The 18,663-nt window shown below is 43.9% G+C and overlaps 1 protein-coding gene across 1 annotated transcript in view; it reads right to left on the bottom strand.

The window, feature by feature from the left end:
• Positions 1 to 18,663, bottom strand: part of Ptpro (protein tyrosine phosphatase receptor type O) — a 195,893-nt gene that overhangs the window by 20,241 nt on the left and 156,989 nt on the right. Inside the window, exons 16-19 of the mRNA XM_051173061.1 lie at positions 16,775 to 16,843; positions 14,597 to 14,680; positions 8,802 to 8,837; positions 4,961 to 5,042 (exon numbers count right to left, since the gene is read on the bottom strand). Of these exons, the coding sequence (XP_051029018.1) occupies positions 4,961 to 5,042; positions 8,802 to 8,837; positions 14,597 to 14,680; positions 16,775 to 16,843 (271 nt within the window). The remainder of the gene's footprint in view (positions 1 to 4,960; positions 5,043 to 8,801; positions 8,838 to 14,596; positions 14,681 to 16,774; positions 16,844 to 18,663) is intronic.

Raw genomic sequence — 18,663 nt, 5'->3', positions numbered from 1 at the left:
GCGCTCACGCTTTACTGATGTAATCCGTTCCAAGGGTGCAGCGAGGCACACAAGCTTTACATCTCAAGCCTCTGCTCAGTTGTTACTTTAGGGAATCAAAAGCTAGAGCATTCCTCTGGAGAAGGACTTTTGGAGCTCTCTGAGAGATTTTCAGGGGAGAGACATCTGATGATATTCCAGGCGATGGAGCAGAGAGCTCCTCACATCCTTCCCCAAGTGCACGCTTCAGGAATCAAGCTTTCGGCCTTGGGCCTCTTTCAAGTGAGTTGTACATCCTTGCTACAGACTCTATCAACTCACACTGGCATGCACGGTTGCCATCAAAGGAAAGGAATAACCTCAATGGCCCAGGTTTCTCTTTTGTGTTGATGCTTCATGGGTTTTTTTTGGGGGGGGGCTCTCAAGATTACACATTCCTAAGCTTTTTGGACTAACTGGTAGTTGTTCTTAAAGATAAACTGACAAGTTGGTGCCTCAGCACAAATTTAGAACTTCCCTCAGTTTCAGACAAAACCTTTACACCAGTGCCCTTAAAGCAGAAAATTGCCAGTATGTGCAGGTTTCTTGTTTAAAGGGTTTCCAGCGGCCTGCTTTATGACTCTTGTGTGACTCAAAATACCTCTAGTTTTGGAAAACAACTCAAACCAGTGTTATTTTTTTTCAGGTTAGTTAGGATAATAATGAACTTATATAAATGATACTTTTCCTTCCATTAATTAAAATATTTACAAGTAGTCTTTCTTTAGGAAAAAAAAAACATAAAGGGTAATTTGTCAAAAAAGAGGTAACCTGTCAAAGTACTTCCCTTAGTTCTTGTGCCTCTTATAAACCGCAGGTCTTTCAAAAGTGGCTCAAATGTCCTCAGCATCCATCTTCTTATCTCCAAATACATCTTATAATTTCTGCATTGTTTGCGGGCTTCTAGTACTATCAAATAGAATAGTCAAACTAAACAAATGTAGATGTTGCCCTACGGATACGCATTGTGAAATACTCCATGATGGTTGTGGTTGTGTTGTTTTTGCTTTGCTTGCCTTGGTCTATAATGACTCCTTTCTTGGCCATTGTGTGGACAGAGTCACACAACTCTCCTCAGCTCCCCTGCACACCCCAATTTAGACACACACTAAAAGGCCACTGGAAAGTTACAAAAGGAATCTTAGGAACAGCGTGGGGCTGCAGAATGACAGCACGGGGAAGCTGACTCACTGAGAGACCCATAATCCAGCATTACCTTCCCAGCTGTGAATGCAGTAAGCTGATAAAAGCTGCTTGACCGGCTGAGCAGCATAAACGTAAATGACCAAGTTGCAATGTTTTCCGAGCAGGAGCTGCATGGACACTCAAGCTGCTTTGCAAGCTTTGTAATTTAGCTTGTCACCGGGTGGAAAAATCAAACAAGTTTCCAGTTCGGTAGCTCTGTAGTTATTTTCTCTCCAACCACGTGGAAACACCAGAGGCTTAAATCTTCATTAGGATAAGTGTAGGGGTTATGGGATGAAGCTCATAAATCACTCTTTTGGATTTCTGTTTGCTTTGTTTTGCTTTTTAATATAGTCTATCACAGTTTTTATTTATTGTAGACCATTCTAGAGTGCTGAATGGTGTTCACCAAGATGCGTGTCACTCTTAGAACCTATGAATGTGACCCTTTTGTAAAAGCTTACAGAGATAAATCACTATGGGGTTACCAGGTGACAAGCCATGGAAAGATAGGAGCAGAGTCTGGCTTGATGCAGCTGCCACTCAAGGAACATCTGGGACCACCAGGGCCTGAGCAAGGTAAAGAAGTGTCCTCCCTGGAGCCTCCAGAGGGAGAGTGGCCCAGATGACTCCTCATTTCAGCTCCTGACCGGTACACTGGGAGGGTAAAAATCTGTTGTTTTAAGCCAAGAATTCTGTGATGACTTGCTAGGGGCCAAATGTTGCCACCCAGGCCAGTGGTGGTCTGTACTAGGCCAGAGAGTGTTGAAGCATCCAACTCCATAGAAACAAAGCACAAGGGTATGTACTCTGTGTGTGTGTGTTGTGCATGTGTATGTATGTATGTATGTATGTATGTATATTGTTAATGTGTATGAGTGTGTGTCTGTATCTGTATGTGTATGTGTGTGTGTGTGTGTGTGTGTGTGTGTGTGTGAGAGAGAGAGAGAGAGAGAGCCTGCTGCTATAACTGAACACAGGGTTTTGGTTTTAATCAAAGGTTGTTACTGTTTTTCAGCCATGGGCCCTGAAAAACCAAGGTGCCAACAGTGTAGATTTCATTGTTCATCTCTGGCTTTTAAGCAGCTGTCTGTCAGCCTGTGTGCTCCCGTGTCTTATCAGCTGTCAGTCCCTGTGTACTTCTGTGCCTTAGCAATGTGAGGCTCAGGGGAAGAGAGAGGGCAACACACCGGCTTCCCTTACAGTAAAGGCACTAATCTCCCCACTGGGCTCCACAACCCTGCCTATGCTAGTTATCTCCGAAGGGCCTCGCCTTCAAACCCTGGCCATGAGCCTAGGCCCTCAGCACAGATGGGGAGAACACAAACTGTCATCATCTAAACGAGCGCAGCTGTGGTCTGCTCTTAGCGCTGGCTGCGTTGTCGACAGCTGATAATACTTTGCGTTTACTTGGAGTAGACTGGGTGTCAGAGCCCAGTCATCTGGGTCAATAGACTGCTTGTCCACAGGGGAGGACACAGGAGAGGGAGGGGAAAGAGCCGAGGTCCCATCTGCATCAAGTTGATGGCACCGTAGAATCTCAGAGCTTGCTAATCTTCAGGGGACCATCCAGGGGGATGAAAACACTTAGCCTAAGCTGTCTAGTGTGGTACTATGTGGATCCCCCCACCCCAGGGCAGCCAGGATAAGATGCCACAAATATGTTGATGTAACATCAAACAAATGTATTGTTTCATAGCTCTGGAGTCCACAAATATGAAACTGGGGTATTAGCAAGGCCACATCCCCTCTGTGATGGCTGTGGTGGGAATTTCATTCCCTTCCCTTGGCTTCTAATGGGCATTCACCTACAGCTGTATATAGTATGACCACTTAAGTTTTGACCATTTTAACCATCTCCGTCTATCATGGTCCTGTCTGAAAATTAGATGTCATCCTGTGGTAGGGAGATGTGAGAGCCTCAGCAGATGTGGGAGGGCACAATTCAATCCATCACACACACTTCAAGGAATGAATACAGCACTGATGGGAGTCTGATGGGTGGGTCAGGGGAGTCTACAAGGACCTGGAGACCATGACGCAATTCATATCAGGGACAACACAGAGCAAGGCCACGGTGCTCAGTACAGGCCCTTGGAAACGGGTCAAATAATATCTGGGAGAGAAGGAATGAGGGGAGAGAAAAGTCAAGGCTGAGAGCAGAGACCCTGTGCCTAAACACTGATAGAGTCATCTGAGGCAGTCCATTCCAGTGACAACTCCAGGGAACCAGCCTGAGGCACACATAAAATCTGCCAAGACAGAGCCACTGTCAGAAAGGCAAGATCGCCTCTCATTTGACACGTTTAGGATGACTTTGTAGCAATATATCTGAACAAAGAGTGTGAGGACCTTCACCCGTGTTCCAGTCAATCACAAACTCAAGGAGTCAATGGGAAAGGAAGGGGTACTTAGTGCCTTGTCAACGGCCCCCCTGCAAGCTCCGAAGTGGATTCTTTAGACATCCTCTTATCAGAAACCTCAGAAATGAAGCTGCTGCCTTCAAGTTCCCAGCCTCCTTAAGGAAACATGTATACTTCTGTCAGAAGAATAATCAGTCTTTCCCACTGTTCCCAGATCAGATTCTGAGTGACAGGGAACTTATTCAGAGAATGGGAAGCAGAAACTGTTACAGTTCCTTGTATGACTTATAGCGGTATTGATAATATATGTAAATCCTACATCTTCAATTTGCATAATGATTACAAATGATGCAATTTCTCAATGCATGTTTGATCTTTCAATGTCAGTTTGGGAATGAACTCAAGTGTATAAGCATTTGGATGAGCAGAACAAATACCTGTTTCAGCTGCTAGGTTTGGGCAGACCCAGCTGATTCAGTCATCCCAATATATTCCTGAGGTGCTGTTATAACCAGAATCATCTCCCCTCCTAGGTAATTATGAATACAGAACACCAGAAAGTCTGAATATGAGAAAAGACTTATGTGGAGGTGAGGCATATACACAGAAAGCAGTCATTGGAGCTCAACACTTCCCTGAAAATGTCCTCAATCTGAGGACATTGTGGGTTGTGTAGATTTGAGAACTGGTGGAGGCTGTCTGGGAGAAAGGAAATGCAACCAGGCAGTCCCTGGCTGAGCAAACACTAGTCCAAGACACACAGCCCAGGTATGTGATGCCCACTGTTTGTGCTGGCAATCTCACTCTCAGTGTGGATTTCAAGGGAAGAGAGTCTGCACAGCACCCTTCTCTGTCTACACAAATCATGAACAACTCTCTCTCCCCAGGGTTTCAAAAGAAAGAAAACCGAATGTTCAGCAGCGTTGCTTGGAATTCAGTTAAATGAGTGCCCTGCCCTCAGCTGTCACACAACTAGGAGACATGGGTGAACACCTGCCATCTGCCTGGTCTTTGGTTACCTGAAGACACATCAAAGTCCCTGGAAGGTAAGTCCATTTGTTTTAACTCCTCCTTCCTCTTGACTTTTCATGCTGTATCATTCAAATATGGCATCTCCTCGTCCTGTCTGCTCAGCTTGAACCCTCTCCTATTCCCTCCCTCCCAGCATTTGAGATCTCTGAGCTCTGGTCTTCTAGCCAATCACGGAGGCCCCTTGATCTGGCCCAGAAGTTAAACGCCTCCCTCCCGCCCACTGGAGGCCAGTAGCCTTCTTTGCTTAGCCATGTATCACATGTTCCACTCAGTTTCCAGGGAGGTGACCCCACTACACACCCAGCCATCCCCATGCCACACCCACACCCATCACAGAAGGGAGAAAATGCCTCATTACTCACCTCAAACTGAAGAGAGAATTTGTAGTCCGAGTCCTTTGCCATATCCTTGATGTAAGAGTCGAAGTCGTCCAGCTGAACTGGGCTGTGTCAAACACAAAGAAAGGAATGTTTAAGAGTCAGCCTGGTGGGCAGCGTACCGGTTAGCACCACACTTTGTACTTTTCTTGGGAAAAACAGAAGGTTTACTGTCCTAGGATGAACATTCACTGTTCCTACATTCTCAGATTAAGGCTGCCAGTTGGCAATACAATTGTAGAAAAAAGTGTATCTACTAAATTTCCTAGAGATGTCTAGATCCACACGTCACCTTTAATTTAGCAAAAAAAAAAAAAAAAAAAAAAAAAAAAAAAAGTATTACATACACACTTGCACACATATAACACACAGATGTGTGTTTATGTGTCTTTGTGTGTTGGGTGTATGTGCTTATGAATACACATACATGTATTTGTGCGTTTATTTCTTAGCGGATCTAGGCATATGAGAAAGAACAAGGGTTTACATCCCAATGACCTGTCTGAGATGTGGTTTGCTATTCTTTATATAGAATGTGACACTGGCTAATCATCTAACTCCTCATAAATTCACCATACTCATTGCCACACACACCTCCTTGGGTTCAGATACACAGAGACTTGTTAAGCAGCTTTCTAAGAATAAGAAAATTAATGGGGGACATCCTTCTGTATCTATGTTTCTCTTATTGGTTGATGAATAAAACGCTGTTTAGCAAATAGCCAATAGAGGCAGGAAAATAGGTGTGACTGGGAGACAAGGAGAATTCTGAAAAGGTAGTCAGAGAGAGCTTGCCAAGGATGCCATGTAGCTGCAAAAGGTCCAGGCATTCTCCAGTAAGCCATGACTATGTGGAAATACATAGATTTATAGAAATGGGTAATAATTAAGAGAGAGCTAGCCAATAAGAAGCCCTAGCCATCGGCCAACAATTTTATAAATAATGTAGCATCAGTTTGTTTATTTGGGGCTGAGAAGGGCAGTGGGATTGTGGTGGGACAGGAAAACTCCAGTTACAGGGAATTCTGCAGCTAGCTACAGCACCTCCAGACCAGGGCCCTGGTCAGAAGGACGGAGCATTGGTCTAGGAAACTCTGAGTGTCTAGCCCGAGAAAACTGTATTCAATCTGGAAAATCGACATAATTGTAGAAATGACTCAGAAGTGCACATGAGTGGCACACCCGAGCCACAGTTCTACACCTACGGCAGAGTAGTTTCTTTTTTATGAATGGGATTTAACTTTCACATTCTGTGCATCTTGGTTGCTTCTCTTCTCTTCTAGAAGCAGCCTACACCACCTGTTCTTTTCCCTACAGGAAGCTGTACTTTCTCCTCTAACCCCAGCCTTTCCCTTTGGGTGAGGTCCACATACTTAACCTATGCCTTAGTCTTGTGACACATTGTTCAGCTTCTCCCATCTGTCTGCAGTCCCACACCCCATCAGCAACCACACAGCATGGATTAGGTATTTAGTTAAGGCAGTTGATTGGCTACTCTAGTCTTCATCCCTCACTTCTCCTCTCCTCTGCCGTTGACTTTACTTTCTTTCACTGCAAGGCAAATTTCCGTAGATTGTAAAGGAATAGAAGTTCTCAGGTATTACATCAAAACTCTAATGTCTTTAATCAGAAGTGATAGAAACAGCGATTCTGGCCCATAAGAACCAAGGCAATTCATAAAACATGCTGACATGCTTGGTGGATCCATGAGAGCCACAGATGCCTGGGCTATAGCTTAGTGGTCTGCCTAGCATGTGCAAAGCCTCAGCTTCAATCCCCAGTACAACAGCAGAACCAAGCAAATGTAAGAGAGTCACCATTAAGGGAAGTGAGGACTTTGTCATGGGGCCACTGAGGAGTAGAACTCTGACAAGAGCCCCAGCAGAGCAAGTCCTGGTTCAAAGGTCTTCCCACCTTAACGTCCTTCTCTTTCTAAAATACCAGCTAAAGATGGACTGCCATGCCCAACCCCATCAGAGCTGCTCTCTCTGGTTACAGTTGCAGTTGGGGGGGGGCTGATCTCAAATTGGATTTAACACTTCCAAACTGCACCTTGTTATTGGGAAACCAGTGCCATGCCCAGTGAAGGCAGAGCAGATTTGTGGGTGAGAAGAAGCAAACCCCAGGAGGAGAAGGGAGGCAGACAGGAGAAGGCTGGCGTAGAACTGATGCAGAGAGCGGGGAGAACACTGGGAGGAGGGAGCATGCAGCAGGGGCTTCTGAAAGATGGGGCAGAAGTGGGGGGGGGCTGCATGAAGACAAGGGAGACAGAGATCGGGAACCACAGAGTCCAGCTCTTGTCTGTACCTTCCTGGGACGTGGAAGGAGACATCTCAGAGTGTCCCCTCCCCTTTGTCCTGGGACTCTGTTCCTGGGTATTCCAGCCAATCCCCCTATAGCTCACTTCAAAACCCACCAATAGTTTTTGGCAATGAAAACTTTTCATTACTGTCATGATATATCTCCAAATGATTGGCTCTCCCTGACTAATCACCCCTCCAACATGCCCTGGGCTGCATGTCATTGGGATGTTTGCTGATTTTAGATAGACTCTGCAAAAATTATCCTAATGTGCCATGGTATTATAATCCACTCAAAACTAAATAAGAATATTTTATCTTAATGTTTCTTTTGAAATATCTAGCCAAACACTATATGACTCTTCCCCATCTATCAGCAATAATGTCACTGGACACCCATTGCCCTTTTGAACTAGTACATCAGTGTCCTGTCCTTTGTAAGAATAAAGATTGAATTCTATTTATAAAAGAAGTTTCACTGTTTATATGTGCTATAGAATTTTAATCAAGAAAAGGCCCGGAACTGATAACTCACAAACTTCTGAAATCAACGGTGGGTAATTTTCAGTCACTGTAATCATATTCTTCTGACTTAACAGTTCATGAGGCAAGAGCACCGGCTAGCTAATTATCTTTCCTGTTTATCATGATAGATTCCAGAGACATATTAATTTTAGCACCAACTAGAATAAAAACCTTTCTCTGGAATAAACGTAGAATTTCAAAACATAAAATGACCAGAGGCTTTCGTATACTTTTATGTACGTAATAAATGGCCATACATTTGGCACGGCCTCTTGCAGGCTTCCTGTATGATCCTAACTTTGTTCATTCTGTGGTTTCCTATGGTGAGAACTGATGTTTTCCCTGGAGTGGACTGTGGGACACAGTGGTCTCCCCATCCCTGCGTGTAAACAACACACTGTGCTTTCCCACACATACCCATCCCTTCTATTTGGAAGTATGTGATCTTTTTGTCCTGTTAGCTCAACTTGACCCAGCCTTGAGTTAACTGAGAATGGGATCTCAGATGGTTTTAGCCTGAGGGTAGGTTGTGGGAAGTTGTCTTGAGAGTTAAATGAGGAAGAGGAGCACTGTGGGTAGCATAGTGGTTTCCCAGGCAGGTGATTCTGGACTGCATAAGAAAGCCACCTAAGCATGAGCCATAGCACGCCAGCAAGCAGGGTTCCCCCATGGTTTCTGCTTCAAATTTTCTTCTGTTTTGTTTTTGAGATGGGAGGTCTTCCCTCCATAGCCCTGGCTGCCCTAGAACTCACAGAGAGCTGCCAGGCTCTGCCTCCGAGTGCTGGGATTAAAGGCACCACGTCTGGGTCCTGCTTGAGTTCTTGCCCTGACTTCCCTCAGTGATGGAGTGTGACCTGTAAGATGGAATAAACCCCATTCTCTCCCAAGTTACTTGGGCCAGAGTGTTTTATCACAGCAATGGAAGGGAAAGCTGAATAGGTCTTAATTTGGAAAGTGGAGATCATTATGATGAAACTAAGTATGTCAGTGCTACAACTTACTTAGTCAGTTTCCTCTTCTTTAAGCCATTTTTGCTCCTGTAAAATGAAAAAAAAAAAAAAAACATTTATCAGGATAAAAAATGATTAATATGATTAAACTTTAAAGAGCTTTAAACTTTTTCATCGAGCAACTATTTAACTTTTGTTAACTATACCTCAGGTTTGTTAAATTAGTCTTCCTTAGGTAAAACAATAATTATTTCTGATTCATTTTAAGAAACGACTGGGTCGCAAGAACACACCTGCATTTCCTATTTCCCGTCTGCTGAAAACTTCATTCTAGAGATACCGCTGCTGACTCCCGGGTGGTTACCTTACCAGAATGTTTTATTAGTAATAGCGGCATCCAGTTAATGGTTTACAGTGTCTGGAGACAAGAAAGTGGAATCGGGGGACAAAGATCAAATGCCAAGGAAGGTGGAGGTTGGATTCTCTCTCTTTTTTTCTATATAATAGTTATAGTTATTGCATGGGGGCTGGAAATATTGGGTGAGATGATGATGAAGGAAAAGCATGGGTGCCATTGTGAAAGCAGAGCATAGCATAAAATCAAAGCACCATTTGTTGCTTGAAATGAATGGCTTCAAAGTCAGCAACATCATGGACTGAATTTGTACTCATCACCTACTTATGATTCTACTGGTCATTAACTGTAGTCTTTAGACACCAAGTTTACTAAGCATAAATAGAGTCAATATGAGTGATCTTTAGAACAAGAAACAATTAGGTAAAGTATAGATTTACCTCTTAAAATTGATATAATCAATTGATTATATTGATTTCCCAGTCCATTAAAGTTCAATGTAGGTGTGAGACTTTGCATTGTATGTGTGAATATACAAGGGAATGTATATGTATACATTCACACACACACACACACACACACACACATATATATAATTTCACATTTTTTCAAAGAAAATTTTAAAATTAAAAATGTTTGGAAAGACTACAAGCTTACTTTTTATTATTTGGGTTTTTTTTTTAATTTCAATAACAGATTTCACAGGAGGTTGGATTCTTAATTATGGACTAAGAGCCTCGCCCATCATTTCTGAGGAGAACCGTGTGAGTCCTGTGGGTGTGTGACTTACACAAGTCTATGTTATCATGCTTTTAACATATATGAAGAAATGGGCCTGCCATGTGTTTCTTCTTAATTCATTAGTAACGCATAAACTCAAACACAGGAAGTGTTGATGTGTGGTTTGGTTAATTACGTTTACTTAGGATGATTTAGAGTGATTGTTTTCACCAAGTGGATAAAACAGTGAATTGGGGTCCCCTCACACTAGGACAGCAGTTATGTGAAGTCCTTTGTCATTGACCTTCACCATATGTACAGATGGCATGTGTTAGCCTAATTGAGCTTGGAATGAAATGATCTTAAACATTCCTGTAGTCAGTACCACGGGTCTTTAAATATATTTTAATGAAGGCCTTCACATTTTCAAAAGTAACTGTCATTAGAAAATGATCAATTATAGGTACAAGTACCTTCGTGTGTCAGATTATTCATCAGTACACTAAAACTGTGATTTTTGTAGATATCTCAGTTCCAGAAAGCCTTTAAAAGAACAAAGTAGTACTTTCCCCATGCTTCCATAGCACCTGGCAAATGGCCATTTCTTGTGTGGTGTGGTGGACCCACATTATCCGCCCCCCCCCCCCAGCTACACGTGGCATCCTTCAGGGCTGAGCAGAGACAGTGGATGCCATAGTGGCCTGTCCATGAATGCTTATCATGGTGATATGAAGCAAAACATCTTAAATTCAAATCATCCCCACAGTTACACTTAGTAAGTCAGTTATGTAAATTACACATCTTGTATCCTTCTCTATTATATGCAGTTTTGAAGCAGAGCTATATGGGGATCAGAGGAGGATTGGCAAGAAGGGAGGAAGGGTGGTGGGTTGGACATAGGAGGCAAGCGTGCTCAAAGCACGTGATATGTCTGAGGAAAATGTTTGTGTGAGGCCAGGAGCCGGCTCGACCAGTAAAAGGTCTTGTTTGCAAGCCCAGAACCCGAGTCCCGCCCCCCTGGAACTCAAGGCAGAAGGAGAGAACTGACTTCTGAAAGCTGACATTTGACCTCCACACATCCAATGCGATGTGAACTTACAGTCCTAACACACACACACACACACACACACACACACACACAAACCACCATGCACAATGAATGCATACCAGTGAAAGGAAAGACTATGTACTCTTCTCAAACTGTCTAAAGGATAGCAAGGACTCGATCCTTGACTTGGGCTCATGGCATCCTGAGAAGTGAGGCTTGGAGACAGAGAGCACAGTCAGGTCAGGGTTACAGGGAAGCATCCGCTGTGGCACATGGAGTTTATGGGTGTGAAGTTTTTATTTCTTCCTACTTCTAAATGAAGACGCCCCTGCTTCACCCCTGCTCCTGTGGCCTCCTCTTCTTTGTTGTTTGTTCTTAGAGCTTAAAATAAATACAACCCTCCCTCGTCATTTAAAAGCTGTATCGCTTAGGATGCTGGAACCTACAGAAAGCTCCATAGGCCCTCCCTTCATTTAACTCTCACGGTAGTTAGTTAATTTCAGAACGCAACACAGCCGATTATGTCAGCATTTTGAGAAAGCAGAATGCCAGGGCAGGTGGCTGACAGCTCTGCTGGGACAGGAACTCCTTTCCTATCCAACAGATCCCAGGAGGGACCTGAAACAAAGGGATGTGTGCAAAAGAGAGATGCTGAAATCACTCATGCTGAAATCGTGAGCTGCTGGCGCTTGGCAGCTCAGGAGGGACCAGACTCACGGAGGACAGGAGAACATCTTTCACTCTCATCCCATTTGCTCGAGAGTGAACTCTCAGTGTGATGTAGAATCCCACTGCGTGCTTTGTAAGGTGCACTGTGGCCATGAGGGACGTCTGTGTGTGATTTGTGGCCACTTTCAATGTTCTATTTAGGTTCTGCTGAACCTGGAGCATCCCTGTATCTGGAGGCTGTGGAATATGCCAAGATTGACTGGTGACAGACTATAGCTACATGGAGAGAATCTTTCTACACTTTTGGGTAGTGTTCTGAGAAAGAGAGAGAGAGAGAGAGAGAGAATCATTCACATTTCATTTCCCCCTTTTTGTTGATGTAAGACAAAGTTCAAATCCCCAGTGACTTAGAGAAATTAAGGTGGATTCTTCCCAAGGTCTTTAGAGCCACAACAGTCTGTGAAATCCAACCACACTTCAGTCCATCCCTCAAAAGAATACAAGGTAATGACAGAACTATGGAATATTCGATGATTCAGAGTACGAAACCACAGCTGTCCCCAGGTTCACAAGTGCCGCAGTTTCACACACTAAGCAAAAGCCACCATGAAATCGGAAAGAAAGGCCCTTAGGTTTGTGTCCTACTCCAAACATAGCATGACCAATCACTGTGTATACATTTGAATAACGTGAGTGAACATCTCCCCATGTATAAAATGCCAGCCGTTTAGGAGTTAGAGCAGAAGCAGGAGTGTTTGAGCATGTCATACAGGTGGCTGTGGCAGGGAACAGAAACTGATGAATTTAGTTCAGAGTAGAGAAGCTTCTAAGAAGAGTTGGGCCCCAAGACCACTGAGGCCAGGAACCCTCATAGAAGCCACCGGGCAGGGTTCTCATGGCAGACACCTACCCCCCTCCTGGTAGAATTCTCACCAGACAGCGAGAAACTGGCGGGGCCTCTTGACTTCCTCTCAAACTTTCAGAGGCATCGGAGGGTGATAGCAAATCAATCCCTTCAAAAAAGCCTCCACTTCTGGAAGAAGCTGGATAATGCTTTGGGGGTGTGAGGGAGTGTAGCTCTGCTATTTGGGGCTGCTGTTAGCAGGGTATGAAGACCAATGCTTCTGAGGGCGGCTCAGCAAATGCGGGCTTAGGGAGGGACCCGCAAATCAAGCAGTGGGAATTCGAGCTGGTTTTTTTTTTTTTGTTTTGCTTTGTTTTGTTTTGTTTTTGGGGGGTTGGGATGTGTGCAAGTTTTAGAATGTGACAATGTGATAACAGAGACTAGTCTCTTACCTTGGACTGTCTCTTCTCACCTCTAGGCAACTATTTACAGCCCAGGGATGTTCTTCTAAAAACAGTAGGGCATTTGGCCTCACTTAAGCAGGGCTTCACACTATTTGATCAATACTGCCCGTAATGGAGCTTGAAGGGCTTGGCCATCTGTTCCTCAGTGGGTCATTAAGAAAGCCATACAAGTCATGAACTGTAGAAAACGGGAAGATCTGAGGGACTAAACTGGGAAAGGGATACAGCACTGTGCACCCTGAGGAAGTGCCTGCCAGTGTTTCTTCCTTTGCAGCTTGATGCCATAAATTACATCACCTGTGCTCCGTTTGCCCTGGAGGACTAGAAGACTATTAGGCCAATAGCCTCAATGTATGAGTAGTTGTTCAGATCCCCCCACCCCTTTCTCTCCATCCCCCACCCTTCCCTATCTCTCTGTCTCTCTGTCTGTCCCTATCTCTGTCTGTCTCTCTGTCCTTGCTTCTTCTCTCACTTCCTCTGCTATTTTCTCTCACTCACAGCCACAATTCCACTTTGTGAGACATTTTTATTGATTCCTTCCAAGTCTGCTCCACATTGCCCACATTTCAGGTAGCTGTTTATTACCATTTATTATCTAAACAACCATGTGTTAGCTTGAGGGCAATGGGTGTGTGTGTGTGTGTGTGTGTGTGTGTGTGTGTGTGTGTGTGTGTGTGTGTGCGCGCGCTCTCGTGCACGTGTTTGGAATTTTTGTCAGTTTCCTGGAAGACTATTTCTCTGATGTCTTGGGGCAGAAAATATTTTTGGATTATTTGGCCTAAGAAGTCAAGTTTATTTTCATAATTATTACCATGATCATTAAGCACAGCAAAATCCAAGAAGGATATGTTCCAAGGCTTGATTGTCCAAGTGATTTAGATACTAGTAAAACAGTGTGGATCAAAGGAAGGGGCTTCGTTTCTGTTAAGAGGAGAGAGGACTTTGTCTGGGCTCGGGGCCTGCATTTATTATATGATGGCTCCTGATATCAAGGCAGTTGCTGTCTTTGGGCTCTATTTTCCTTTCTGTTGTTGAAGATTTTATGTGTATACATGCATATGATTGAGTACATGCATAGGAATGCGGCAGCCAGAAGGGCACTGCATCTCTTGGAGCTGGAGTTATAGGCACTTGTGAGCTGCCCACTGTGGTTTCTGGGAGCTGAACTTGGGTCGTCTGTAAATGCAGCCTTAGCTGTTTAGCTGGGATCCCAGAGTTCTGCTTTCCTGTCTCTAAAAGGACCATAGCAAGTTACAGACTGTGGGGATAGTGGAGAAGACATTTGCATAGAAGGGCTTATATGCAGTTAGATATTCAATAGCGTGGAGGCTGTTATGAAAGCAAAGAGGTCTCCAGACTCAGTCTCCTTCCCCTACCTCCCTGAATTTACCTTCTTGGAAATAACACGTTTTCTCATATGCAGGGATGGGACGAAAAATGGGACTCAAAGATGGGAGGGCCAGCAGACCAACTCCAAGAAGACAGATGACAAGGAACACTAGACAGTAAAGCTTTTGAGAGAACCACAGGAGATTTAACTGGGAAGACACTGTCGTCATCTGAGTACCATTCACTGTACCATTCCATGCTTTTCCATTTGCTCATTTTCCTCAGTGCTAAGAACCACATAAAATAACCAGCAAGGGAAAAAGAAAAATCAAAACCTTAATCCCAGTTTGTTTACTTTCTGCAAGTTAACTTTTAAGGACTTTGTGTTGGGTAAATAGTAAAAATGAAATCACTTACCAAGGGTTAATATAAAATGCCAAAAGATAGTCAGTCCAAAGACATGAAGGCAGCAGGGTTAAGAAAGCAAACACACTCCTACGCCTGTGAGCATTAATAAACAACAGATGCAAAGATGAAAATGTGGTAAGTGTTAGTAATTCAGCTGTGAACAGATATCAATAAATTACCTGCCAGGGTCAACGCATACCACAGTTTAGTATCAGTCCCCTCTGTAGGCTTCTGATGGAGGGCTTAAAAGCTACACTAGTGACAAAATCAGCTTCTATTCACACAAGTCCTCAACGCAATCAGAGACAACTTCCTTTAGCTCACTGCTGCTCAACTCAATCCAGCTGCTCTTAGGAGAATAAGGCTGGCTGCTGCCTTGTTCTTAGCTATCACCCTTCCAATCTAACTTAACTTAAGAAGCCAGGTGGCAGCTGCTTGTCTGAGTGGATAGAGATGGTCAGGTCACTTAAATGGGTTCTGAGGAGGACCAGGTTTCTGTACCACATCCTTATCAAGATGAACAGTTTGATGTGACTTCCTATATATAGTATTTTCAATTGGAACCCTTATCCAGTTTCTAAATCTATTCCTTAAAGCACCAACTCAACATGCTACTTGGGTATCTTTCATTCAGCATCAACACCTCATCTGTGGCCGGGGCTTTTCATTGGTTCTCATCAGAATGGAAGTCGAATATTAAGTAATTGCATTTTAATTCCAATTGAGATGAAACATCTGATTGGGATCTGATTGCAGGTATTCAAACAGCACTCAAGACAGACTATCCATTCCTGTGGGCTGCAAACTATCCTGAGATGCATCTATAGTTAGTGTGAAAACCAGAAGAAACTGTCATTTTGTCACTTTAGTTAGAACAAATCTCCAATGAGATGGCTAATCTCACTCCCTCAGAATAACCTTCTGCTGGTGAAACCAAGTTTGCTGTGTATTGCAGGAGAATTTTCTTTATTGTATAGAAATGTCCGGGGGGTATTCTTTTCTTTGCTTTTAGTTTCCCCAGACCGGTCTATAAATCTTACAAATTGCAACTGGCCATGAAGTTCATTGATGCAAAGCTTTCTTGGGTCATGGGTACAATTGGGACAGTTTCTAGATGGGCCTCACACCAGTGTTTTGGGGACCCTGTCTTTTAAAGGGAAGAAATGGGAGCTGGTGAGTCTCCTAATCTTGAGAAGAGTCTTAACATATTTGAACAAACCTTCTCGTGTTTCTGAAATTGTCAGCATCAAGGACTTATAAATTCTCTTTCTTCATAACTGGATTGATCATATTTTAATAGAAAAATTCTATTCATGTTAAAACTTTAAAATGACCCAAAGAACAGTCATATCAAACAGAATCTCATTTCAACCCTGTTTTCAACTAGAGTAATCATCATCTGCACTCAGAAAGGAAGATTTCACCTTTTAAATAACGTTTTTTAGCCCTGTTGATCCTGTAGGGTGAAATTTCTGGTCTCTTAGACCAGTCTCTCTACCATTAGTCACTTTGGGCAAATTAGGTTCATTTAAACCTGTCTATGGTAGCCTATAAACTGCAGCCCTAGTTGCATGGAAAATGTTTACTTAATTGGTGATTCTCTTGGATATCTGAACTGGGTACTAAGCTGGACAGTATTGCTATTTATTACACACTGTAGTTCAGTGTGGTGGCAACCAAATTCATCTCTTGACATTGTTCTAATTCCCTACACATCTCTTCCCTCTAGGACCTTCCTTCCCAGTAATAAATGTCAAGGGGTTCATAAGACTTTGAAGTTTGTCTGTGTCTTTGATACAAGAGGTGACATCTTCAGGCCACACATCTTAATTTTTGAGTGGAAGTGTCATCTTCCATCGCCAGGCACTCTGCCATGCTGCTTTATCCAAGTTTCCCCTGGGCCTCCTACTGCCATTCATTCATTGTAGCTGCTGTGATGGAGCCCTTGCTTGGAACAGCTAGGGCCCTTTGCATGATGCACAGTCCCTTTTCCCACCACTTAAGAATTGTATTCAGTTTATAGAAACCATTTTGGCCCATGATGATCTAGTCATTGATTGCCCATTGAAATAAAGGAAGGACAAGCAGAAAATAAAATCGTCTATGCCTTAAAGACAATAAAAATCAAGTTGGAGCATGTACTGGCTAGCTAAGCCAGCTGGAGACATGTCCCAGAATAATACTCACCAACTGTAGGGAAGTTTCCCTTCCCTCTCCAAGGATGCAAAATTGACAAATGTGCCCGCTCCACACTCCCTGTTTGAAAGAGACAGAATCAAGGTCACTGCTTTATGGAGCTCTTCACCTGACATGAAGGTCAAGAGAGCCTTTATGCTACTTATTGTGACAGCATTAACAAAGAAGGGTAACACAAGTTTTGTATGATTCTCTCCCACATATAATACCAAAACCCGAAGAAAGAGAAAATGTGAAGAAACAGCCCTTTGTAATGCAGCGAATCAAACTGGAAACAGAGTCTGCACACAATCTTTGTGTTCATGACCCTAAAATACACCCGCATCTCCATTGCTGACCCTCTGCATCGCTCTTGTACATGGCTGTTTATTGCATGCTTCCTCGGAATTGGATATTACACTGTGCTACAGCCATGTCGTGTACTAAATGCAGGCTACAGTCACCCCGCTCCTTCCCAGGAAATGAAGTTTGGTGGCTTATGGGACACTGATCTTTAGTTTTCCTTTTCCCCCACTAGCAAGCACTCACCATTTCCTTTCTGTTATCTTTTTTGGAAATCTCTGTGTGTGTGTGTGTGTGTGTGTGTGTGTGTGTGTGTGTGTGTCTGTCTGTCTCTCTTCCTGCCTCTCTGTCTTGCTCTCTCTCTGTATGTATCTCTGTGTGTGTGTGCATGTGACATGCATGTGTACATACAGGCAGGGCACAGGCGCCTGTGCACTCATATATTTAGGCCAGAAGAGGACTTAGAGAGCCCCTTTCTATCACCCTCTGCCTCACTCCCTTGAGAAACAGTTTCTACCGGAAAGGCCCAGGAGTCCTCTCTGCTCCCCACAGTGTGGGTTATGGAAGCTCATTTACATTGGCTTTCATGTGGCTTTGGACTCAGGTCCGCAGTCTTGGACGCCAAGCACTGTTACCCACACCTCACCCCTCCTGGAAAGGTTACCTACCACCCAGCTGTCCCACAGCTTCATCTAGTGCCCTCCTCTCTTGTGAATGGCCGGCCACTGATTGTCCCAAATCGATTGCTTTAACGGCAATTATACGCAGTTACCCTTACATTTCCCTCTTCAGCCAACATTGCATTCTGGACATCCAGATCTCAGAGTGGGCTGCCTCCTCCACACCTGAGTGGACAGTTACCTCAAATCCCCGCCCCCACAAAGTGGAATCTTGATGTTTCCTGACTGACATGTGCACGCCCACAGTGCTCTGTTGCTGGTGGCGGGGCCATCCTTTTTGTTGTTAGGGCCACACTCCTGTAGCTGTCCTTCATGCTTTCCCCCTCGAATATTCATTTTCTTAGCCAATCCCATCGTCTGTTTTCAGGGAATATCCGGAATCTGGCTGCTTCTTTGCTAACACTCAGGACTAGGTACCACCATGTTTTTTTTTAACCTAGAGGACTGGTCTCAACCTTCCTAATGCTGTGACCCTTCATTACAGTTCCTCGTGTTGTGGTGACCCCCAACCATAAAATTATTTCACTGCTACCTGTAATCTTGCTGCTATTATGAATCATAATAGAAATACCATATGGTACACGATATCTGACATGAAACCCCAGTGAAAAGGTCATTGGATCCCCAAAAGGGTCATGATGCACATGTTGAGAACCACTGTCCTAGACTGTGATAACGCCTCCTCCAGTTCCCCTGCCCCTGTCCTCATCAGCACAGCCCGTTTTCTACATAAAAGCAAAAGGAATGGATCGAGACTCACCAGATCTCATTAATCTGCTCTAGACTCTGCCTGACTCTTCTTCTCAGCCCAAGCGAGAGCCGAGGGCTCTGCAATGGCTTGTGCAGCCCTCCATGATCCGGCATCACCCCTGCCTGTCCTCTACTTTCACTGTAGTGGTGTCTCAGCCAGTCTTTGAC

This window comes from Phodopus roborovskii, unplaced genomic scaffold (genome assembly GCF_943737965.1).
Source record: "Phodopus roborovskii unplaced genomic scaffold, PHOROB, whole genome shotgun sequence".
Taxonomy (NCBI): domain Eukaryota; kingdom Metazoa; phylum Chordata; class Mammalia; order Rodentia; family Cricetidae; genus Phodopus; species Phodopus roborovskii.
Note: the sequence above shows the minus strand (reverse complement) of the source record. Positions and strands in the feature narration are given on the sequence as shown.